The sequence below is a fragment of the Terrapene carolina genome, unplaced genomic scaffold, assembly GCF_002925995.2.
Source record: "Terrapene carolina triunguis isolate 2854851 unplaced genomic scaffold, T_m_triunguis-2.0 Scaffold790, whole genome shotgun sequence".
NCBI classification, from domain to species: Eukaryota; Metazoa; Chordata; order Testudines; family Emydidae; genus Terrapene; species Terrapene triunguis.
The window spans coordinates 357,136-381,667 of NW_020665141.1; the positions used below are offsets into that span (position 1 = coordinate 357,136).

The following is a 24,532-nucleotide window of genomic DNA, read 5'->3' on the forward strand; positions in this document are numbered from 1 at the left end:
TGAAAGAATTCTAAATGGGTGGAATCTGTATTGGCACGAAAGAGAGTCGGAAGCCAATGGAGGGCTGGGACACAAAGCAATGCATGACGGGACATTTAGCCCGGGTCCAAGATGCGCCGTGATCCGCTCTGCCTTTCCACAACACCTAGCGACAGAAGGTGTCGCCCTGCACTGTAGGATACATACCCACAATGCATTGTTCACACTGTCAATGATGGGGTCCCCAATGTGGACAGTCTGTCGCCAGAGGGGGCTAGTGTGAACAAGCTTTTCTGATTTTTATAAAGTCGACTTTTGGGTGTTGATATAAGTGTAGTCGACAAAACTTGGTAGTGTAAACAAAGCCTAAGCCACTGCCAGCCCTGGCGACCCCATTCAAAGGGGGCCGTGACCACTTTGGGGTCCCGACCCACAGTTTGAGCTCTAGCAGGTTAATAGAAAAACAGAAGGAGGGCACCACTTAGAGAAGAATGATTGGAGCCATAACAGCCAAAATATCCACAAGTAAAGAGCTCTTTAGGAGGCTGGAGTGCATTGTATTTCAGCCTGCAGGGGGAGGGGGAAGCAGGAATGCTGCTGTGTGTCCCAGCAGAGCACTGTGTTCAGGTCCGAAGAGGCTTCCCCCCTAGGGTGACCAGATGTCCCAATTTTATAGGGACAGTCCCGATATTTGGGGCTTTTTCTTATATAGATGTCTATTACCCCCCACCCCCGTCCCTATTTTTCACACTTGCTGTCTGGTCACCCTACTCCCCCCCCATTCCCCTATGCGGCAGGAGGAACTAGAAACACTGACACAAATACAAGTTTTTCTGTTCCTTCCAAGACCAAGCAGAATCCAAGGGAAACATCCGGCTGGTCCTGTCAGCATTGGTTTGCTCATGAGTGTCCCTGCCCCTCCGTCTCTCCCCTCCCACCCCCCAGGACCAGCTCCACCCTTTTCTTCCCCAGGCAACCCACCTATCTCCCTCACCCCTTCTTACCCCAAACACTGGGCAGTTTTAAACGCCCTCCATTGCACGTGGGTTATTCTGATTGTGTCCATGTGAGGGGGCGAGGGGTAGTGACGACAGACTTGAGCCCCTCGTCTTCCCTTTGGTCTCATCGGATTGGTCTCCCCCCAACCCCCCTTCAGTTAACTCCTTCGGACAATCCGCAGTGCGGAGCGATGTTTCTTGTTGGTTTGCCACATGGCCAGCAGCTGTAACCGGAATCCCCGCCACTGCTGCCCCGGCCCTCTTCCCACCCCCGGCCAGGCAGGATGGGGCTGGAGCTGTACCTGGATTTGCTCTCCCAGTCCTGCTGATGCATCTACATGTTCGCCAAGAAGAACAACATCCCCTTTGACTTCAAGCCTGTGGAGCTGCTCAAAGGTGGGGACAGAGGGGAGAAGCCGAGCACCGTTTGCCTCTCACTCCCTTCCCTCTTCCCTCCTGGAGAATGAACCCTATCACCTCCCCCCACACACACACCCTCCTCCCTCTCTACTTCCCTCAGCCATGTGACACCTGCCCCTTCCATAGACACAGCCGCACACCCACCTCTGTGCTTTTCTGGGGTCCCCATCCCCTTCTGTGCTGTACCCTCCCTATTTACAATGGTGCCACAATCCCCCTTTGTGGGAGACTAGCACATGTAGGCAAATCTGTCTGGCACTAGATCTCTTGGTTTATCTTGGCTTATGTGCGGCTACCTCACCTCTTGGGTCTGGTGGTGCAGATGTCTGTCAAACAGGGAGAAGCAACATTACACACTCTGCTGCCTTGCTGCTCGGGCCCATCCCGTTAAGTGAGCTGGCGCATTCTCTCGGTGCTTCTCTGTGGGCAAGTTCAAAGTGTCCCTTTATATCCAGTGTGCTCCTGCTGTACAGTAGATTCATAGATTCATAGATTCTAGGACTGGAAGGGACCTCGAGAGGTCATCGAGTCCAGTCCCCTGCCTGCATGGCAGGACCAAATACTGTCTAGACCATCCCTGATAGACATTTATCTAACCTACTCTTAAATATCTCCAGAGATGGAGATTCCACAACCTCCCTAGGCAATTTATTCCAGTGTTTAACCACCCTGACAGTTAGGAACTTTTTCCTAATGTCCAACCTAGACCTCCCTTGCTGCCGTTTAAGCCCATTGCTTCTTGTTCTATCCTTACAGGCTAAGGTGAACAAGTTTTCTCCCTCCTCCTTATGACACCCTTTTAGATACCTGAAAACTGCTATCATGTCCCCTCTCAGTCTTCTCTTTTCCAAACTAAACAAACCCAATTCTTTCAGCCTTCCTTCATAGGTCATGTTCTCAAGACCTTTAATCATTCTTGTTGCTCTTCTCTGGACCCTTTCCAATTTCTCCACATCTTTCTTGAAATGCGGTGCCCAGAACTGGACACAATACTCCAGCTGAGGCCTAACCAGAGCAGAGTAGAGCGGAAGAATGACTTCTCGTGTCTTGCTCACAACACACCTGTTAATACATCCCAGAATCATGTTTGCTTTTTTTGCAACAGCATCACACTGTTGACTCATATTTAGCTTGTGGTCCACTATAACCCCTAGATCCCTTTCTGCCGTACTCCTTCCTAGACAGTCTCTTCCCATTCTGTATGTGTGAAACTGATTTTTTCTTCCTAAGTGGAGCACTTTGCATTTGTCTTTGTTAAACTTCATCCTGTTTAACTCAGACCATTTCTCCAATTTGTAGTAGGGACACTTCCCTGATCCCCTCCAAGAAAGCAAGAAGAGCCTTTTACAAATGTAATTAAAGTGCTGGCCTACTCTGAAAAGTCCCTCGTAATGCCATTACATGCATCCATATTTACTATGACTCAGTGACTCCAGATCATATCTTCTGTTGAAATGAACAAGATTTGTTTTATCAGCAAACTCACCCTGGCATCTGAGAGTTAAGATGGGTTATTTCCTCTCCTCTTTATTCTCAGCAATTAAGATCTTTAGGTCAAATGATTTCCTTAGTGATATACTAGCCTTCATTGGGATTGCACTGGTATAATTGGGGGCATAAATTGGTGAACATTATGTTTATTGATGATTAATTGATGTTTATTAATGATTTAGTTGGGGTTGGTCCTGCTTTGAGCAGAGGGTTGGACTATATGACCTCCTGGGGTCTCTTCCAACCCTAATCATCTATGATTCTATGTTTCTATGAATGTGCTAGGCTGGCAGGTAGAAAACACTACATTTTTCTTGTAAATTTAGCAAATTTGATCAGTAGTTACTGAGATACAGTAAAGATTGGGACCTTCAAGCATAATTCATTTCATTCATTCATAGAGTCATTTTTCAGAATAACATCACTCTTCAAACAAACTGTCCTAGTCCTAACATTTTGTTATGAACTAATGAAATTCTATTGCTGGTCACTCTTTGAGACAAAATGAAACTCTGGATTATGCTGTCCATCAATGCCAGTCTGCCAGGGTCATCTTTATTGATTTGGGAAAGCAAAACTCCAAGCTCAGTAGCTGACCTAACTTTTTAAATATTTACTATGGCAATAAGCCACCAGGCTGCCTTTTCACTTTTTGTAGAGAGTATTGTTGTGCAAAACCCAATCTATTCCAGTCTTGGACCGCAAACATGTGATTGTATGTGCAACAATGGCCCCCTGCGTAGTCTGCTGAGTAATCAACCCTGTGTGAATTTACATGCACTTGCGGCTGTTGACAGCTTTTTTCTTTTTGAGATGCTTTTAAAAACAGAGGTGAAGGGTCTAATAAAGGAGAGCAAAGATTTATATCCCTTGCTTTCTAGGCTGGCCTGACCTGTCATGGTGGTTCTTTATCCACCCTGATGCCACCTCTGGAAAAGCAAATTGAAAGTAGAAATTTCTCCCTTACTTCATCCTAGGACAACTCATTGTTATTAATTCATTCTATAAAGTTAGACATGGGTTTTAACCTGTGTGATGTGAAAAACCCTTGCAGAAGGCAGTTTAACACTGTGTGCACATCTGCTCCATTGAGGACTAGTCTGTCCCCTCATTTCCCTTTTCCTTACTTTTGACAAATATGTCATAAAAACATTCAGCTGCCTTTATTGAAATCTCCTCCTTCTTTCCCTCCCCCAAGATTGGAGGAAATGCTCTTCCCATTTCAGAATGGCCATTTGCAGGTAACTTTTTTCAGTGTGTTTCACCTACCGCTAGCATTAACAGGAGTCAAATGACCGAATCCCTGTTGCAATGCACTGAAAGGCTTGGCATAACTGTCAGACTGCAAAGACCCTGGCTGGACATTTTGGCTTTTTAGTTTATGTTCCTTCTTTAATTTGAAAAATACACCTCTTGAAAAAGCCCATTGACTTATTTATAACAAGGTGCCTCTAAGTGTCTGGCAGTGGCAATAGCAAAATATTGCCACTGGTTTGACTAATCCCCATTAACGGGTTCCAAATGGGCTATGCTGACAGCTCAGCTTCAGCTTCTATTGGTTTCTCCACCACTAGTCTCTGATTGTTTTTCTTATTAATTATAACTCTTTTAGGGCTCAACATTCAAGAATTTAGCCACACAAACTCCCTGAAGAAAGTGCCTATACTGAAGGATGGAAGCTTGACCTTAGGAGAGAGGTTAGAATGCAGAGGTAGAAACCTCACATCCTTGTCGCAGTATTTACCACCATAACACTTCTGAGCTGCATAGTTGTCTGCTGCCGTCCGCCTCTATGAGGATCATGGGATGGTGTTTGGTCTTTCAGTGTGCTAGGACATGCCGGTAGTAAGGCGTCCCGGCTGGTTTCAGATTGCCAGATGCACTGAGAAGAGCAGTCTGGCTGAATGTTCTCCTGGGGCCCCAGATTGGAATCTCACCAAGGCGTGAGAATGTTAGTGCCAATCTATGTCTCAGTGAAACACACCATGGATTGTAATGAGAAAAAAGTTGTACGTGCGGGGGACAGTGTGGCACTAGGCCTTCCTTTTTTCACTCAGACTGTGACCCATCTGAAGGCATCTTAGCACCTTTCTAATATTCTAATATTCACACAAACGTAGGGGGCTCAAGACCATAGGCTCCGACTCCACGGGTGCTCTGGGGCTGGAGCACCCCTGGAAAAAAAATAGTGGGTGCTCAGAACCCACCAGCAGCCCCACCAATCAGCTCCTCCCCCTCCCTCCCAGTGCCTCCCGCTGTGGATCAGCTGTTCAGCAGTGTGCAGGAGGTGTGGAGGGGGAGGGGCAAGGGTGGAGTGTGCTTGGGGGTGGTATGGGGCGGAGTGGGGGTGGGAAGAGGCAGAGCAGGGGTGGGGGCTTGGCAGAAGGGGTGGATGAGGGTGGGGCCTGGGGTGGAACGGGGGTCGAGCACCCCCCAGCAACTTAGAAAGATGGCGCCTCTGCTCAAGACCCCAAGTGAACAGAGAACGAAATGGGAAAGCAGTGTTTCAAGAAGCCAAGGAGAAGGGTTCCCTGAAAGCCCCCATTAGAATCAGTCTGGTTCTGAGAGAGCTTTGATTTACACGTCTTATCTCCTTTGCCAGGATGCAATCTGCAAGTTCTACGTTTGTTTATATTTGTGGGGCGGGGAACAAGTGGTGTATTTTTGAGCGAATGCATTCTCAGAGCCATGTCTTTGTACGGAACGTGTGCAATGTACTTTTCATAGCAACAAAACCTGACAAAATAAAGGCCTGGTCCAATGTCTGTTGAAGTCAATGTAAGGTTTCCCATTGACTTCAGTGGGATATTGGATCAGGCCCTAAAACAGCTGGGAGGGAAAAGGAAATGCAGAAAACACTATATTATACTTCATGATGATAGTTTTATAAAATATCATTGGTCTGTGGTTCTTAACGTGTAAAGGGTGCTGTGGGTTATCAGCAGAACAAGCAGTGCTGATCTTCCGGCTCCTGCGCTGTTCTCTGACCCCTAACATTACCACGCTTTCTAAATGGAAGCGATGTAAGGAGAAGAGGAGGAGGATGCAATTGTTCTCTCCTTAGCTCACAGGCCTCCTGTTTCCCCTTTTATCTGGACAGCACTGTGATTCTTCTGTCCCTGAGCCAGAGAAGTACAACACACCTCTCACTGGTACCCGTCCGACCTACAGAAACGGGCCCGGGTAGATGAATACAGGCCCTGGCAACACACTACTGTCCGGGCGAATGCTTCCAAAATGTTGTGGGTCAAGGTAAGTGGGTTAAATATCAAAAGTGCTGAATATTAGCACTTGCCAGTGTTATAAAAGGGCTGTGTTTAAATGGCCTTTGTATAAAGGGTTTGCCCTTTCTTTCCAATCTAGTGCTCATTTTGCCATCCGTAGGTGTACGGAACAAGGACAAAGGGAGGAGGTATATTTCCACTAGGCAAATCTACAAGACTGCTTGCTTTACCCATCATTTATTTTCTCAGTGCCAGACTACTGTATGTCTGGCATGCTAGTTTAGCCTTTGGAGCAAGTCATGGGGCAAGTTTCCCTACATAATCCAGGCTGCCAAGTACCACTCCCTGATCTGGTCAATTGTAGTTAGTTTGAGTATTATCAGCACTCCTGAGTTCCAGACAGAGTCATGAGGGGGCATTTAACGTCCTTCTTTATTTTTTTTTTAAGTGCTCCCACATTTTTAAGTGCCTGTGTGAGGTTAAATAGCTGCATTTTGGGGGTGGTTGTCCAATAAGCGTATGTCTTGTGACCATAACCAGCCAATTGGTGAACATACAGAAATCCACTTTGTATTAATATGTATGTATACAATATACATATACATACAAATCACTTACATGGTGCTATGATCATACAAATTATAATGATGCCATGTGGTAAACTACATGCACCTGGCTCTTTTCTCCCTCTAGTGGTCTGATGGAGAACAGCAAGATCATGCAGCAAGGCCAAGAGTCTTTGGGAGATTTGGTATGTCTCCTCTTACAGGGTAACAGATATATTTAAATTGATGAAACCAAACTTGTAGGGATCCTAGCACTCCACTTAAATTAAAAGGTTACTTCGCCTACTAAGTAGGAGCAAAAGACAGTGTGAGAAGTGGACTATGAAACCTGATGCATATGCTACCAGCATTTGATGTAAGGATATCTGAGATCCACAGATTGTTCTCAGAACTGCAACAGGACAATGTCCAGTTGCTTCGAGGATCCCATTAAGTCTCATTCTGATTGCTGATACTTAGAGGTACAGAGAAATAGAGGATTCATACAGCTCGGTACCGGATTAGCTCTCCTGTAAATACATGGAGCAATCTATGCAGTTCCCCATTTGGCGATGACTAAATTCCATTGCATGTGTATGGAAGCTAATCCTATTCCCTTCTCCCCATGCAGGTGGTGATTCCTCTCTTCACAGGAAAGCCAATACCTTGAGAGAAGCTACAGGAGGCTTTGGCTGAGCTGAATAGTTCCCTAAAAAAGTTCACAGAGAAGTTCCTGCAGGACAAGCCCTTCATTGTGGGCAGCGAGATTTCTCTGGCAGACCTGGTGGCTATCAGAGAGTTCATGCAGGTGAGTGTAGGAGTGTTAGTGAATTTTCAGCATCATGAAAAACTGATGTTGTCTATACTGCCTGAAGACCAGCATGTGGTGCTGGTACAGTTTCCTTGGAGATGGGAAGGAGGGTTTGATGCAGCACCACACGACTGAGAAGGGAAGCAGGATTCAGCGACATCACAAAGATGGCAGATGCTACAAAACAGTCTGATCCAGTGTTGCTCTGCCCCCCCCCCCATCCTATGTTTTCCTTCACGTCATTCCCTCCTCATTACAGTTTTCTGTCCTTCTTGTGAAGAATTCAAATCCTATGAAGAGTAAATGAGGAGCAATGGGGAACTGAGGTTTAGATTAAAATAAAGAGCCCACCCCAAGGGGGGGCAGGCTTCCTCCCCTAGTCATTTCCCTGCTCTCAGTCTGCAAAATACCAATCAGGGACTTCACAAAATACAGCATTTAAAAGGAAGTGGCTCCCTTATGGATCCGTCACTTGCCTGGAGTACTGTGTTACAGCACCTTCCACCTCTCCCTACACCCTCTCCTCCAGATGCTTTATGGGGCAGCACTGCCTCCCTCCAAAGAGCGGGTCACCCTGCAGATAAACTTTTGAGAGGGCAAGAAAAACTGCTGATGCTGCAATTTTGATCTTAAATGATGATTTCGTGTTCTCTCATTGACCATGCCTTAGTGCATGTGAGAACTGTTACAGCTATTAAGCCAAACTCTCTGCTGGTGTAACTTCATTAGCTTCAACGGTGTTATGCTGCTGGAGAAATCAACTCATTATCTCCTGACTTAACCTCTAGTAGCTGAGGTTTTGCAATACGCACCACGTGAATTGCAATGAGGATGTACCACCCTTCAAGTCAGGCTCAGGCATTTAGGTGCTGGAGTAGATTGAGGATGACACTGACACTAGTCAGCCAATTGTCTTCCCACTTTTGGCAGTTGCTTGTTAATCCAGGGCAGGATTTTGCTGTGCACAGTTAATTGAAATGAATTCCTCTCCTTTTCACTAACGTTTGGCTGCGGTGTTTTTCTCTCTTTGCAGCCCGTAGGTGCTGGTTGCGACATCTTTGAGGGCTGGCCCAAACTGGTGACATGGCACAGCCAGGTGGAGGAAGCTGTGGGGAAGGAGCTCTTCCAAGAAGTGCATGAATGGATCCTGAATGCCCAGGATTTGAGGAAAGTCCAGATTGACCCACAGATGAAGGAGGAAATGAAGCCCAAGATGCTGAAGTAGGAGGAAATGTGAAGTATTCTTTCACTGCTAGACTTTTCTGAATGTTTTTCTAAATCCAACCCCCGAAATTCCCCTGTTATGTGCAATTACCCTGTGCCAAGAAGAAAGACCTTGCCACACGTTTCACTTGAGTAATGGAACTTTTCCACATGTTCTGTCTTTATCCTCTAACAGTGAACCACAGCAGGGCACTTTAAAATTAGACCTTTTTTCCCTTAACCATTGCCTTTTTGTCGCTTGAAAGAGACAGTGTGTTGTCCCCAAAAATTCACTCATTACTATCTCTCACAGGGCTTCTTCATCGCAGTCCTCTTAAATATCCTCATACTGACTGTCAGCTTCTCTGCTCCTTTCCAATTCTGAAAAACTCAAAAAGAATGCAGACTTCTAGCAGAGAGTCTTCAACCCCCTTCCACACACATGCTCCGGATTTCTCTCTGTGGAAGCTTACTAACCTCTGGGACATTTTAGCTTCTTGAGGCAGCACACATTGTTCTCATTTTCCTCTCCTCATCCTGCAATTGCCAGTGCCACTCTTCACAGCTGGCAGTTTGCTGCACAGAGGAGTGACTCATTCCTTGGTGAATTTTCTGTTCTAACCTCCTGTGCCCCATCTATCCAGGATTTTGTGCTCTTAAAATGTTGCTAGAAATAATGATGCCACTGGACACCCAAAGCAGTGTACTTTCTGTGCAGTTGCATGCCCAGAATACCAGCCATCAGGTGACTTCTATCACATGAAGTGCCAAATCTTTTGTGCAAGTCTTGGAAATGCACTGCCTGATGTGCTGTTACTGTTATAAAATAGAAATTAAAAATAGAAACAAGCATTTACTGTAGCTTATTCACATGGATATAACAGTCTTTCAGCCAGACAGGTAACTCTTGCATATACGTCACTGTAATGTCACTGCTTGTTCTTCCTAGAAAACTCAGAGCAGGAGTTGTGTACATTTATGTACTGACATTTTCTGAATCTGCTTAGACTACATCAGACATTTACCTCTCAGATTCATCAGCTGCCAGTGTGCCTCTTCAGAAGATTGCAAAGCATATGTTCAAAATAAAAATGCAGCAGTCGTTTGTCTTTGGGTGTTTTGTTATCTTTGCTTTTAGAGGATCTGGGTTTGAAGTGCAGTCAACTTAAAGCAGAGCTTCGTTCCCTTCTGCTACATACACACTTTCCCTCCTTAAGAAGTTCCAGTTAGGGTTAGTGGGTTTGGTTTGGTTTTTAAATGCCCTAATCTTCTGGAAGTGTCCATTTTCATTGAGATTTTTCCACTCAAAAGCTGTACATCATTAACTCCCCGTCACAAAATTCAAACCATGGGCCAGTCTCAGATTTTGCAGCTGAACTTTTTTATAATGATAATGTTACCCATTATCACAGTTGCCACTTCAGCATAAAGAGTCAGGTATTATAAATATATATTACAAATAGCCACATCAGTTGGACAGTAACGTGGGAGACATAACCTCTCAAACAGGCTTCTTGGATTTTAGCAACCACGCATGGAGATAAAATAGGCAGCTGTTAGTGAAAAGGAGAATATTTTCTTCACCCCATTTCTCCATGTGGAGTATCTAAATAAGAAGAGATATCGAAGTGAGAAGAAATAATGAACACATGGAAGGCAGAGAGTCCCAGCCAGCTGTAGGCACATAAACCCCTCTATCCATCTCCCAACAAAGGGCAGAAATAATTTCCAGTCTTTAGGGAAGGTAAAGCAATATGAAAAAGGCTGCAAAAACAAGAGAAATTAAGTATCACAGTTAAGTTGCATTCATGCGGTCACTTGCATATTATTACAAGCACTCTGTCACGTGGTAGGGTGTGATAAATCAATCGTGCCGTGGTGTCAGGCTGCCTGTCAAGACTTACTGTTACATTTCAGTGTTCAGGTTATTAGTGTGTGTATGTGTTTTATGCCTTTCCATCCCCTCACCACTATTGTCCTTCTCAGGGCACTTAGGGTGCGAGAAATAAACATTTGTTTCCAGCAGACAAATGAAAGCCAGGGTAAACACCACTGGCACATTTCCATTTGTGGCTTTGTTAAGGACACTCTTGATCAGGGAGTTGCATGAAGTAGGCGAACTGCCTTCCTGATAAGCAATCCATATACCTGCCCGCCAGTGCCACAGAAAATGAATAGAGGGTTTCGTTTTGGCTTACTCCTTTCCCTTGGGGGGACATGGATCAGTGTTCACGTTGTGCTCCCGGTCAGTACCCGGCCCAGGCTGGGGAAACTAATGATCCAACCAGTGCACCAAATTCAGTGATGAATCCTGGTCACATGCCACTAGAGGCACACTGCACATATGAAGTCTTAAGACTCCATTCCCTTAGCAGAATCAGATTTCTCTGCCATGTGGAAATAAACCTAACAAGAACCAGGGCATCAAATCCATAGTGTTATATTTTATTGTACAATCTGGTAAACAGGACACTCAGCTTTGGAGGATCCAGGTGACCGAGGCCCCGGAACTGCTTTTCCTGTCCTGTCTGGGCAGGACCAGCCCTGTGAACTAGGCAGCATCGCCGTGGCAGCGGGGACACCCGTGGCTGTGGCAACGTGTTCATAAAAGGCCAGGCAAAGCAAACCTCCCACCCACCGGGAGAGGAACGGGCCGTGCTCAGGGAGGCTACCCAGGGCACAAGGGGTCAAGGCGGAGAGACAGACAGACGAGGGTGTCTCCAGGCGCAGCCAATCGCAAGCCCCGGCGCTCGCTCCCACTCCCTGCTCCGCAGCGGCCGCGCCGCGTGTGACCCTGCAGACTGCGGTAGCTGGTTTGTGGCGCTTGTCTCGGCCATGCCGTTCCTGGAGCTAGACACCAGCCTCCCGGCCGCTCAGCTGCCCCAGGGCTTAGCCGGCAAGCTGTGCGCGGCCGCCGCTGCGATCCTGAGCAAGCCCGAGGAGGTGAGTCTCCTGCCTCGGCGTGCGCAGCGCAGCGCAGCGCAGCGGCCTCGGGTCTGGCCGCGCAGGCTGGATGCGCCCTTGCAGGCGACTTCCCTGCAGGAGCAGCTGGGCCTGCGGCCGATGCACAGAGCTGCGAGTCTGTTTAGTGGCAGTTGCGCTGCCCACTAGACCCCCAGTTCTCTGCTGGCCCCGCACCCCCTGGGGGGCACGGGCTAGATGGGAGGGGGTCCTGGTATGGGAAAGACTGAGCATCACTGGTCTAGGGCCCCCTGCGGGGCCGTGAGCAGGTTTCAGGGGGGGCCACCAAATAGGGCCAGCATTAGACTCGCTGGGGCCTAGGCCAGAAAGCCAAAGTCCCACTGCGTGGGTCTGAAGGCTGGGGCCCTGGACCCCACCCCCCCCCGGGGCTGAAGCAATGTAGCTTTGCGGGGGGCTCTGCAGCACAGGGTTCCAGACACCTGCCCTGTTTGCTACCCCCTAATGCTGGCCCTGGCTTTTCTGTACAGAAAACGTGTTATTGTGGCACAGGTGGGCTGTGGAGTTTTTGTAGTATAGAGGGGCTCAGAAAAAGGTTGAGAACCCCTGGTCTAGGGCACCCTAATAGGAGGGAAATGGAAAGACAGGATTCCCCTGGGGTGCATGGGGTGGGTGGCCCAGGGCATCAGCTCCTCCTCATGACACACACTGCTCATATCTGTGAGGCTTGTGTTCTGTTTCCTTCCCTCCCTCCCATGGCTGTTTCCCTGGGTGTGCCCTTGTGCCCGGCATGGCAGAGGATAAACGTCACTGTGAAGAGCGACTTGCCCATGGTGGTTGGCGGCTCCGCAGCGCCCTGCGCTCAGCTTCTTGTCTCATCCATCGCAGTGGTGGGAACCGCGGAGCAGAACAGAGGGCACAGTGCCAAGTTCTTTGAGTTCCTTACCAAGGAGCTGGGGCTCGGTGCAGACAGGTGAGTGGCATGCAGAGAGCAGGGGGAGATGTATGCAGCAGGTAGAGGGGAGTTTCATGCAGCGTCCCAGTGAGACCCAGATCAGTGCTGGTTGGAGCGTCACTAATCAAGGTCTGTGTTTAAGTACAAGTAGGGGAAGCTTATAAGAGGCCTTGGCAGGGAGGGTCTCTCTCCTCCAGTTCTCCTGATTTTCCCCCTGCCCCGTCAGTAATTTCCTGCACTCGTTAGACTGGGCATCTTCCTTCTTGCTCCTCTCCTGGCTTTCTCCGGCTGAGCCTAATTGTGAGAATGAGGGGTAGAGTCCCGGGTTTAGTCAAAGCAGAGTTACCTCCAAATGCACTGGTGTAATGATGGGATCAGCTGAGGGGCTCCATGCCTGCAGACGCTCCAGGTAAACAAAACAACAATGTATTAGATATTCAATTAAATGATTCCATAGACTTTAAAATCATCAAATTTTGGTGTAGACCCGTTTATAAGCTGACCCCCGCTCTTTGATGTCACTTTTTTACCAAAAATATTGGGCTTATGAACGAGTATATACGGTAAGTACCTTGGATAAATAGATGGTTAACAGTTTAACTTTTTGTGGGTGTGGACAGGACTTTAGAACCCACTCACACACTGACCCTGTAAAAAATCCTGCTCCTATTACAGTCAGAGATGTTAAGTCCAGACCACTGAGAGCTATGTTTAGTGGTGTGTTTCTGGGTTGTTGAGAGAACTTACTGGAGATAATGTTCCATTATAAAATAATAACCTTTCCTTTCCTCCTGTGTTCTCTCCTCTTCCACATGCAAAGGATTCTGATCCGTTTTTATCCACTGGAACCTTGGCAGATTGGCAAGAAAGGAACTGTCATGACTTTCTTATGATCTCTTCAAGAAACCCATTAAAAAGAAACCCTTGTGGAGGGCACAACCCCAGGATGGCCAGCTCTACCTGTTTGTTTCTACGCAAGATCTGATATGTATCCTTCTACACCTCCACTCATGTAGTTCCTTTCTGTTTCTGCTTCCTGTGTGCACACAGCTCCAAAGCGGGGCTTACCAGCCAAACTCTTTGACAGTAACAGTTGGAAGTCTTTGTCTCACACCTGTCTTGTGGGCCAGAGACAATGCAGTTACCTATGATCTCAAACAAAACTTGAATCGTGAGGTTTGTGTAGCTGGGAGTTTGTTTTGTCATCAGCAGCGTCATGATGGCCTTCCTTATTTGGATCCAGTTAATCCAAGTTTTGTAGTCTTTTCCTTTAGCAGTGAACAGTTCTTTATTTCTGTTGCGTGGTTGGCATCATTGATAACTGACTGGGGAGGTTCTCCAGTTTTGTTCAGCCTGAGGGCTGCTTTGCAAGAGAAAGACAGATCCTGTCATGTGCTAACCTTTTCTCTTCCTTGTGAAATTCTGTCTGTTCTAGGAGTCCATGGGCCATAGCTTGAGAGTTTATGGGCTTAACTTTACCACCAGATAGAATGCTGATTGGGACCATGTCCCTGTAGACTCTTCTACACCAGAAGTCACTAAATGTTGCTCATTAGTCTGGCAATAGGCACTAAACTAATTCACAGAAAGAACAGGAGTACTTGTGGCACCTTAGAGACTAACAAATTTATTAGAGCATAAGCTTTCGTGGGCTACAACCCACTTCTTATGCATCCGAAGAAGTGGGTTGTAGCCCACGAAAGCTTATGCTCTAATAAATTTGTTAGTCTCGAAGGTGCCACAAGTACTCCTGTTCTTTTTGCGGATACAGACTAACAGGGCTGCTACTCTGAAATAATTCACAGAAGTTAGCCTAACTCGCTGCCACTGGAGGGCAGAGATTCAAGGGGATCTGAGATCTACTGTGCTAATAAGCGATGGTCACATAAATACCACCCTATACCGGAAACCTACTGACCGCTACACTTACCTACATGACTCCAGCTTCCATCCAGGACACACCACACAATCCATTGTCTACAGCCAAGCTCTAAGATAATCCATCAACTTCTGTGAACATTTCTTCCATTCTAAACCTCCCCCCCACCCCATTTCTGGGAAGAGAGAATATTGGTCTGAGGGAAGAATCTTTTAACTTGTATGGGATGGCTGGGCTAGGGCTCCTCTCTAATCTGCTCTGAGCTCTACTTCGCTAGGATCATTGGCTTGCACAGGTGGATGTTCTCATGTTCATTCAGTAGACTCCTGTAGTTCAATATCAATGTGCATATTGTGCATTGGGGTATGTGTGGAAGGAGGGCTTCTTATTGCAGAATCATTTCATACCCTAGGACGTGGAGCCCAGGAAATTGTTTTGCTGGTTCAGGTAATTAGTTTCAATTCCTGTAACTTGTCTCCTTGTCCACAGTACTTTCCCACAACCCTCTCACTACAGTGAGCAAGATCAGAACACTTTTTATTTTACGAATGCTTTCAGTGTTCTGTGGGTGGTGGAGAGGAGCTGATGAATTTGCACATAACTGACTTCTTGGAGTGCCTGTTTTTTTTTTTTTTTTTTTCTTCCCCGTTATTAGACCCAGGGCTTTGCTACATCTGCTCTAATGTCCATTCTCTTAGTAGGGGAGTTTTCCCCTTGGGGCCTTTAGAGTTGGTCACTTTATAACTGGATTATACACAATATTTTATTTTAAAAAAGCCCTCAACCCCCTAGTTATCATCGTCTATGGGATTTCCTTACTTTTGCATTTCACTCAGCAGAGATAATGAAGATAGAGTTGTCAGTTTCATTTATAGTACTTTCTAAGGTCCAAATCCTGCAAACATTTAGGCATGTGAATAGTTACACTGAATTCATTGGGATTACTTATGTGAATAAGTGTTTTGAGGGTCAGGATTAAATCGTTCATTTTCTGGTTCTGATGTACTACTACAGTGTTTAATTGTCAGGTATTTACAGCATTGCAAGGTAATAATTACATTTAAAAATGAACGAATTTCCTCTTTCATTGCTCACAGAACACTTTTTATTCCAGTTAGCGATTGTAATTTTTTTTTTTTAACACACAATCAAAAATTTGGGTGTCAAGTTGGAAGTATCTTTCATTTATTCAAAAATAACTGAAACCAATGAGGTTATTCAAAAATAATTAAAACCAAATGATTTATTAATATCTGAAGCTAGTTACTACACATGCAACATAACTTTCTTCCATTGTTGCAAAATCACTGTCCTCTAAATAAAACCTGCACTAAGTGCAGATTTATGTGTTAGTGTCATGAGTTGGGCGTTTATCTGGTCAATAAAACTTTTATCAAAATACTTTTAGTGTGTGTCGATTCACTAGATTATCACAATACTTCCATTTTGTTTCCCTTTCTCCTTGTATCTCACTCACCCTCTCTAAGCACACTTGTAGATAACACAGCTGTCCACGCTCCCTGTTTGTTTATTTTTCTCATGAGGTCTTTTCAGTTAAATGCTTTTAAAACTAGGATAGTAAATTAAACAATTGTGTGTCACTGAGCATATGACCAGTGATCTTAGAAATCCGTTTGCCATGGAAAAAAAGCTGAATTTGCATTTTTACAAAGAATCTTTAGTTTTTACTTTTTGTGAAAAATAAAAACATATTAACTAAATTTTACTGAAAGTACTTATGTCACTCAATATGCGCAACCTCCTCCTCTTGTGGTTAATTTTTGAATGCGCTTTACTTTACGTAGCTAAACATACTCCAATAAACTGCTTGCAGCGTAGAGAGGTTAGTCAATGGTGTATGTGGGGTTCATTTTTTAATGCATCTCAAATTTCACTTCAGCCTCCAGATGTGAGTGATTAAAGTTATGAAAAGATGCCAAAAACTTAAACAATCACCCCAAAGACAGTGTGTCTCTGCATTTGGCAAGGACAAATTTCATGTTGATGGTAATGTGCTGTTCTGTACTGTATGCAGCAAGGCTTTAGATTACATTCGAAGGCAGACAATTGCAGAACACACAGCAAGTGCCAAACAAACTGAATGAAAACAAAAACAAAAACGAGACTGAAACAGCAGGTCCATCAACAACAGTAAAGAAACAATGCACTGTGACTGGATCATACCAGCGTTTTTGTGCATTTAAAAAAAAAAAACAAATTTCTGAAAATATACAATACAGACATAGAATTATTTGGTATGTGTATGAAATGCAAATTGCAATGCTATTTATTTTATTATAATGATTGATGGCACTGGTAGGCTTCAAACTTGCTTAAAAATTGTAAATATATCAATAAAATATTGTGTTCAACAGTTACCTATATATTGTGGCTAGGAAAACTAAAGATCAGCATTTCATTTTAATTATGGAAAATATGGATTTTTATGTTTTTTATCAGAGAATTTGGGGGGTTTTATCATAGAAAACTCGGATCCCTGCATATGACAAACTTAAAGCTTTAGCTGATCCTATTACTACCCTCGCTCCAGGCACGGGGACAGTACTGCCCATGTCCCTATGAGTGGCTCAAAAAAGTGGAGGTGAATCCTTTGTGACAATCTGAGAAAACCCAGTAACCTCAATGTTAGCATTACAGAAATGTAGCTTTAATTCTGGTTTGTAAAGTACTTCCCTTCTTGGAGCCGACAAGTTTTGATTTCCCTTAGGGCAAAAAACAGGATTGTTGTCCCAGCTCCCCTTGCTGGGCCTTGTTGGCTTCCTACCACTAGTTGTTTTTAGAGGCTGTTTCTCCTTCATTGCTTCTCCTGTTAGCTGCTTTGTGGCTCTCTCATTGCTATAAAAAGGCAGGCACAAGAAGAAGAGGCAGCCTCCACATAAGCTCTCAGCAGCAGCTTCACTCCATTGCCCTGGGGTGTATAGATAGACAAAGAAGTGGAAAGGGGATGGATACCACCTGGAGGGATTAAAAGTGGGAAGGAGGTTGCCATGTGAAGATAGCAGAAGAGAATGACTTCTGAGCTTGTTCCAACTGCTGGAGGGGATTGTAGGCCAGAGGGGTCCCTGCCCCCTAGAAGATAACAGATAAAGGGGGAGCAGGGCATATTTAGAGGAGTGGTAGGTTTGTGGAAGGAAAGTCTTGGGTGTTGGCGGGAGTCTCAATAGGTTCAGACAAGCACCTGAGCTACCATTACTTTGGTTTCTTCAGTCACAGACTTTCTATGCAATGTTGACTATCTGTTTCACACCCCCAGTATGTCTGTGACATTATATTAGTGACAAAACATACATACTAATGCAAAATCATAATGTAAACTGGGGCAGGGAACTTACCGAGAGCTTCGTTGCTCATGGACTTTGCATCTTTTGTAAGAGAGCAGTTAAAATATTAAACCAAAGTGAGTGAATGGCTGGGACAGATTGTTTTTCTCAGCCTGAGCCCTCTTATCATTTATTTGGCTCTGGCAAATGCAGGGGGTGGAGTGGGATCAAAGCAACGATTATGAGTTGGTACCATAAAATCACTGTAGGCTCTCCTACTCCACAAACTGCTAGTGCTGAATGTTCTCTGTGATCATGTTGGCTAGGGAAACAGCCATTTAGCTCCTTCACTCTGAGTGAAGTTTAATGTTTTGGGGCTTGAGGAGGAAACTGGCATAGGAAGGTTATGCAGGCCCCTTAAATCCACAAACTGAAATCAGTACACAACCCTGCATAGTACAGTATAGAGAAACCAAAGGAAGCAGTAAGCATTTGTTTACGCTGAAACAGCCCGGTTACTTAGATCTGTTACTCTAGGTCCAAGAAAAGCAAATGTACCAACTGCCTAGGTCTCAATAGGAATTATTTAAACTTCTGTTTCCCACAAATACAACCCCCAAATTGTCCAACTTTTCTTGCACGCTGCCTGCCGGATATCTAATCCCCAACGTCACTCAGCAAGAGATCTTTTTACAGTTTCTAAATATTTCAAGCCTTGAACTTCAAAGAATTTGGCTACTGTTTCTAATGGTCAGTGATCTTTATTGGATTGTTCAAAATCTCTGTACTGAGATGTTTGCATGTCCAAAATCTTAACAGACTGGTTTAAGGGCTCAAAGGTAACTTCTGAGATTCTCAAGTCTTTGGGACAAGGACTGTGTAGGTATTTAACCAGCACAAGAGGCCTGATCCTGTTGAAGACCTTTGGACACTATTAGGATATAAATATTAAATAACATTTGAGTTAAAAGAACAACCATGTGGGGAGATTGCTTTAAGGTGTATGAATACCCCATCCCCAATTATCAGCTTATACGATAGCTGGTAGGGCGATAGTCTGCTTTCTTAAGCCTGGAGTCAAAGATTTTGAGATAAATATGTGTACGTTCTACACAACGGGAACTATTCTTTATATCACTTCAGGTGGGAGATTTCCTTGTAGTACAAGGTGGCATGGCTGCAGGCTGATATGGTTCCTTAGATTTCAACAATATAAACTAGAAAGCAATATAAGTCATTTATGAAAGCTTCCTCCATACAAGCTCTCCAAATGCATCTGAAACTTGAAACACTGCTGCTATTCCAGATCTGTCTTCTCTGCCCATCCCTGAGATGTTTCTGTAATAAGCACAAAATGGGAGACTACAATAAAAGATTTTAATTTGACAAGCCACAGTTTGAACTCAGACGTACCTGGGTGACAGGCCAATGCACTAACCCACTGCTCCTTATCTACAGCCTTCTCCACATTGTAAACAAATGCCCGTTCTACAATCACATTTGCAATTAATCTGTTTTAATTTTAAAAATAAAATACAAATGAAAAAAACAAACCCAGACTGATGAAACATATTTATTTCTCCTTATAATCATGTTCCTTCTAGCTTCCCTACATAACCCTGCCAGCATACTTCAACACAAACGCATGACTGAGAGGGTACTTCAGTCTCCACACTTTCAGTCTTTGGGTTCCACTGCAGGTTGTCAACATGTATACCTGGTAGATATGTCTACCAGGACTGACAGTATCAGCTTATTCCATGTTGGCCAGCAAACAGCTATCAGATGGTAACAACATCTGGTCACTGTAGTCCAATGATCTGCTTGACAGAGTCTCTTCATCCTATTACCAGTCCTCTACTCTCTCCAGTGTCTCCCTAAACACACATCTTCATTCTCTAATAATTTACCAGATGATTTTACCATAAAATCATCACTTTCTTTAAGTTTAGTGGACATATTTGATACACAGCTACAAAAATGCCTTTTAGGTTCCCATTCTGAAAAAGATCAAAGATCCAGCACCAAAAAATGACTAAAGCTTTGATCTGTATGTTTCAGCTGTTAGACATTTGACTATAGGGTGCTCCAGTGTAATGCACAAGTTAGGATATGCCCTTTAGTGACCATCAGAGTAACTTGATAAATTGCTCACTTTGGTTAAAGTGATTGTAATTAACTTGACTGAGATAACTGATCAATTGTTCTTCATGTCCATGGAAAGTAGGACAAGAAGTAATCAGCTTAATCTGCAGCAAGGAAGATTTAGGTTAGTTATCAGGAGAAGCTTTCTAACTAAAAGGGCAGTAAACTCTGGAATAGGTTACCAAGGAAGGTTGTGGAATTCCTGTCATTGGAGGTTTTTAAGAACCGGTTAGACAATCACATGTCAGGGATGGTGTACTTGGTCCTGCCTCAGTGTGAGAAGAGTGGACTAGATGACCCCTTTGAGGTCCAATCCAGCTCTACGTTTTCTATGATTCTATCAGAGCAAAGTGTCATGTTTATTATTACAGTCTATTTACATAGTGCTCTAACTCTACATAATACTATACACACATACACCAAGGGCTTGTCTTCGTTGGAATGCTTAACTTGAGATATAACTCGAGTGTTACCCCCAACCTGATTCCAGTTCATAGACAAAAATCTCTACCTTGCGTTAAGGTGATGCTTTAAACTTGAGCTAGCTGGTCCGTCAGGTGGTATGTGTTATTAATGCTGTGGGGATGCAGCTACAGCTCAAGTTAGCACAATTTATCAGATGCTAATCCAATCAGTCTTCAATCATTCTCTGCAGGTAAAGTGTGATGTTGCAATGCGGCCGCTCTCCCTTAAGCTTGGCTAGCTCAAGTGGAGTAACTTGAGCGTGTAACTCAAGCAAACTGGTGAAAACTGAGCAACTGACAGGGAAAGAATTTTTATTGACACTTTTTAAAACTCTCTGCTTTTTGTTAGCACCTACTTAACTTAAGTAAATTACATTCTGGAGAAAGGACATTTTTCTTAAAGATTCAACAGCTCAGTTTCAATTAAGGTGGGAGAACATACAATAAACACTGGAATGATGGGCTGGGGAAACAGGAAGGATTGTGTAGTTGGCTGTGAATATACAGAATAAAGTAGGAGGGCAGTCGAGAAGGACTGGAAGGAAAGAAGAAGACTTCAGTGTTTGAGAAAATGAGTTTCAGCTGAAGCTAGGCGTCCATGAAGAAATATCAGAAAGGCAACCAGCGAGAGAGGACCGAACAGCCCACTACAACCGAGAAAAGGCAGTAGTTGAATCCATGGGCGGTAAAATCCCAGCGATGGGATATACAAATGAAACAAGGTATCAAGTACAGGAACCTGATGGACACGGGCAGAAGGCAGCAGGAAGAAAAGCCAGGCAAGGGGATAGTAAAGGGGGGTTAGCAGCAACGCACTGGAAGCAGAACCAGGGCCCTGATTCAACGAAGCACGTCACCACGCTTAACGTTACGGCGGCGGCGATGTCCAACCCCTCAGGCAATGCCCGCAAGCGAAGTGCGGAGACGCTCCAAGGCGGTGTGGCGATGACAGGGCAGAGGGACCTGGTGGCCGGCTGGAGAGCGCCAGGGACACGTCCCCTTGAATGTCGGCGGCGTTTTAGACGCCTGGTGCCAGGGGCTCCAGGCTCTATTCGGTCACTGGTCGAACACCGAGGCCGGCCAGCGGGGACAGGCTGCGTCACGGCCCCGTGCGCGCGGGAAGGGCTGACAGTGACACGCTGGACGGGGGGGGGACACGCACCCCGACGTCACGAGAGAGCGGGCAGGACGAGTCACGGGACGGTGCCTCCCGAGAGCCAATGGGGGAACAGCACGGCGCAAGCGATTGGCGCGCGCTAAGGTCATGACGGCAACGACGTGCCGTGGTGACGGCATCATGGCACTCTCTGACGACGGGGTCCCATGACGGCGCCAGGGGGTACTGGACCGGAAGGGGCGGGGCGCGGCGCGTGTGGGAGGCACAGCCTCCCGGGGGGGGGGGGGAATAACTGTGGGAAGCTGCTCCGCAGCCCCCTCGGCCCCGCCCTCTCCTAAGGCAGCCGGTCACTCTGTATCCAGTCTCTCTATTGGCTGGGTAGGGAGTCGCAGTTCAGCCAATGAGCGGCCGTTGTATTGGCCTGCTGGGCTCCAGGGGCCCGGGAGGAGGTTGCCGTGGAGACTGCAGGTGAGGCTCCCCCTTCCACGTAGAACGGACTCCCCTCAGCGGCGCGTCACCCCCCTCTCCCCGGCCTTAGGCGGGCTGCTCTGCCCGCTGCTTACCCAGCCGGGCCGGGCCGGGCCATCTGGTAGCCCGGCGCGGGGCGGCTGGGAGTTGACACCGGGGCTGCACAAAGGGCTGGGGCGTGTGGCAGTCTCTCGGGGAAGCAGGGGGGCCGGTACCTGTGTGGGGCGTGCAGGCTGGTACCTGGCGCCTCTGCTGAGGGAGCGGAGGGCACAGTGCTGCCGGGCACCTGTGTGGAGAGCGGGGGTGCTGCCCTGTCCCCGCCCGTATGGGGGATCAGTATTGTTAGGGGAGGAGGTGCGGTGGGGGAGCGATCTCCGCAGGCCAAGCCTTCCTTACGTTAAAGGTCCCCAGATCCTTGGGGAGCCCTCTAGTTCCAGAACCCTCAGACGTTCCCGTTTCCACTGAGGGACTCTGAGGGGCCCCATTCCACCCCTCTGTCTCACACCGGCCTATGGCTGGATGGAGCCTCCTGTGAAGCTTCTGCTGGGCTCCTGCACCCTTTACAACAGGGTTTCTCAAACACTTGGATGCTGAGCTTGGATGTAACGACTCCCCCGCCCCCTTGCTAAAGGCCTATCCATCATCATTTATGTATCTACCTCCTCGTCCTCTCCAGTCACTCCTTCACACCCCTGCTCTGGGAAATGGCGCGGTGTACACGACCGTGAAAACTATCCCCGTTAGCATTTGGTCAAAAATTACAGTTTAGGAAGAATGAACTTTTCTAAAACCTAAATCTAGTAGAAATACTTTTACAACTTTTTTTAAAAAGTCACTGAAAACTGCTGTCTTTAAACAAATATTCCCTTATAGCATGTGAAACCCAAACATAACTGCAATGAGAACCTACTGTGAAACTCACAAGAACAATGCAAAATGAAAATGGAACATAAATAGTTAAGTACATTAGAATTAGAAAATTATTTTGGTTTTAATAATCTAAGGAGCTGTGTGAAACAAATAAATTAATTTTTGCAGTACCTGTATATGATTTTTAAGTTGGAAGGCTTAAAGTAGCACTCTGAAACTCTTTCATTGAGTGACTCTGTCTAGACATATCTGCAGGTGCCTAAGGCTTTGTCTTACACATAAAATTTGCTTTAACTGTACTGGTATACCTAAAGCGGTACAACCCACTTTCTATGGATTCAGTTATACTAGCATTAAAATGCTTATACCGATATAGTTTATTCCCATAGAGCGTTATTCTGCTATAAAATAACTCTGTCCGTATTAGGAGTTGTACCAGTAAAAATATCACACCCCTAACTGACATAGTTATGCCAGTACAAAAACTCTGCTTCAGGGGCGGCCAACCTGAGCCTGAGAAGGAGCCAGAATTTACCGATGTACGTTGCCAAAGAGCCATAGTACTACGTCAGCAGACCCCATCAGCTCCCCCACTCCAACCTGTAGCGCCTCCTGCCTGCTGGCAGCCCCGGCAATCAGCGCCTCCCACCTGCTGTGATCAGCTGTTTCACGGTGCACAGGAATCTCTGTTGGGGACGGGGGGGAGAGTGAGGGCATGGCAGGCTCGGGGGAAGGGGTGGAGTGGGGGCAGGGCCTGGGGCAGCAGAGGGGGTTGAGCACTGAGCACCCCCCCAGCACATTGGAAAGTTAGCATCTATAGCTCCAGCCCCAGAGTCAGCAGCTGTGCAAGGAGCCGCATATTAACCTATGAAGAGCCGCATGTGGCTCCGGAGTCACAGGTTGGCCACCCCTGCTCTGCTTTCTATTTTATTTCTCTCCCTTTGTCATCATTTGACTGTATTAGAGCTGAAAGTCACTTGACCATTATTAAAAAGTTTCTATATGAGCAAAATGCAGAATTAAAATGGTTGCTATCCACATATTTTTCTTTATAGCTTTGGTTGGTCTAGTGCAAGAGCAGCTGAGCTACTGAATTCTAATCCTGCGTCTACCAATCGGGTGACCATATTTCCTAAAGGAAACTAGGATACCGCGTGAGGCTGGTCTGAGGGTCTCTGCCCCCCACATGGGGCTGGGGTTGACAGCCCAAGCCCCGTTGTTGCTCACCCCCTCCCCCCCAACGTTCCTTTATGCCGCCCTAGGGGGCATGCTCCACATTGTTGTCAGAACTGGGCACAACTGATGATCAGTTGACAAGAGCAAATGGGACAAATGCCTAGTTTTGCCGAAAAAGTTGGGCTATCTGGGATAGGACTTAAAAAGGGAACTGTCCCATCCAAAATGGGACGTATGGTCACCCTATTTACCAGTGACTTGTTGTGTGACCTTGAGCAAGTCACTATGGCCCTGATTTAGCCAGATTCTTAAATATGTGTTTGAACTTAAGCTTGATTAAACTTAAATACGTACCTAACTTTAAGTATCTCACTGAAATGGGGCCATGGAGCCCAATGTTTTTTAGAGCTGGTGATAATTTAATTTGGAGTCATGGATGTTCAGTATAGATCTAGGTGAAAATTGGACTTTTGGTTTCATTGGAAATTTTAAAAAATTGAGAAAAAAAATTGTTTAGGGTCAGACCAAAAATGATTTAAAAAAAATTTTTTTTAGCAAATTAAAAAAAAAAACTTTTTTGGGTAAAA

At 45.8% G+C, this 24,532-nt stretch overlaps 2 protein-coding genes and 1 pseudogene across 7 annotated transcripts in view; all 3 read left to right on the forward strand.

Moving 5' to 3' along the window:
* Positions 1-741: 741 nt before the first annotated feature.
* On the forward strand, positions 742-9,614 carry LOC112103640 (annotated as a pseudogene).
* A 1,769-nt stretch (positions 9,615-11,383) lies between these two features.
* On the forward strand, positions 11,384-14,127 carry DDT (D-dopachrome tautomerase). Its single transcript, XM_024195522.3, has 3 exons — positions 11,384-11,614; positions 12,388-12,563; positions 13,366-14,127. Exons 1-3 carry the CDS (start codon positions 11,507-11,509, stop codon positions 13,436-13,438), a joined length of 357 nt encoding a protein of 118 aa, XP_024051290.1. The 5' UTR covers positions 11,384-11,506; the 3' UTR covers positions 13,439-14,127.
* Positions 14,128-21,762: 7,635 nt separating this feature from the next.
* CABIN1 (calcineurin binding protein 1) overlaps positions 21,763-24,532 on the forward strand; it is a 198,530-nt gene continuing 195,760 nt past the window's right edge. For 4 of the 6 annotated variants that reach the window (XM_024195516.3, XM_024195520.3, XM_024195519.3 and 1 more), the window contains exons 1-2: positions 21,763-21,899; positions 22,773-22,855. The gene's annotated coding sequence lies outside the window, so the exon portion shown is untranslated. Of the gene's footprint in view, positions 21,900-22,714; positions 22,856-24,532 lie in introns of those variants that run through there. The other 2 variants (XM_024195518.2, XM_024195517.2) reach the window with 2 other exon arrangements.

What these genes read in the sequence shown, in the direction of transcription:
- DDT (XM_024195522.3), top strand. Translation starts at nt 11,507, where the DNA reads ATGCCGTTCCTGGAGCTAGACACCAGCCTCCCGGCCGCTCAGCTGCCC. An exon ending in TCCTGAGCAAGCCCGAGGAG is followed by an intron (nt 11,615 to 12,387) that starts GTGAGTCTCCTG and finishes CCGGCATGGCAG; the next exon opens with AGGATAAACGTCACTGTGAA. An exon ending in CTGGGGCTCGGTGCAGACAG is followed by an intron (nt 12,564 to 13,365) that starts GTGAGTGGCATG and finishes CCACATGCAAAG; the next exon opens with GATTCTGATCCGTTTTTATC.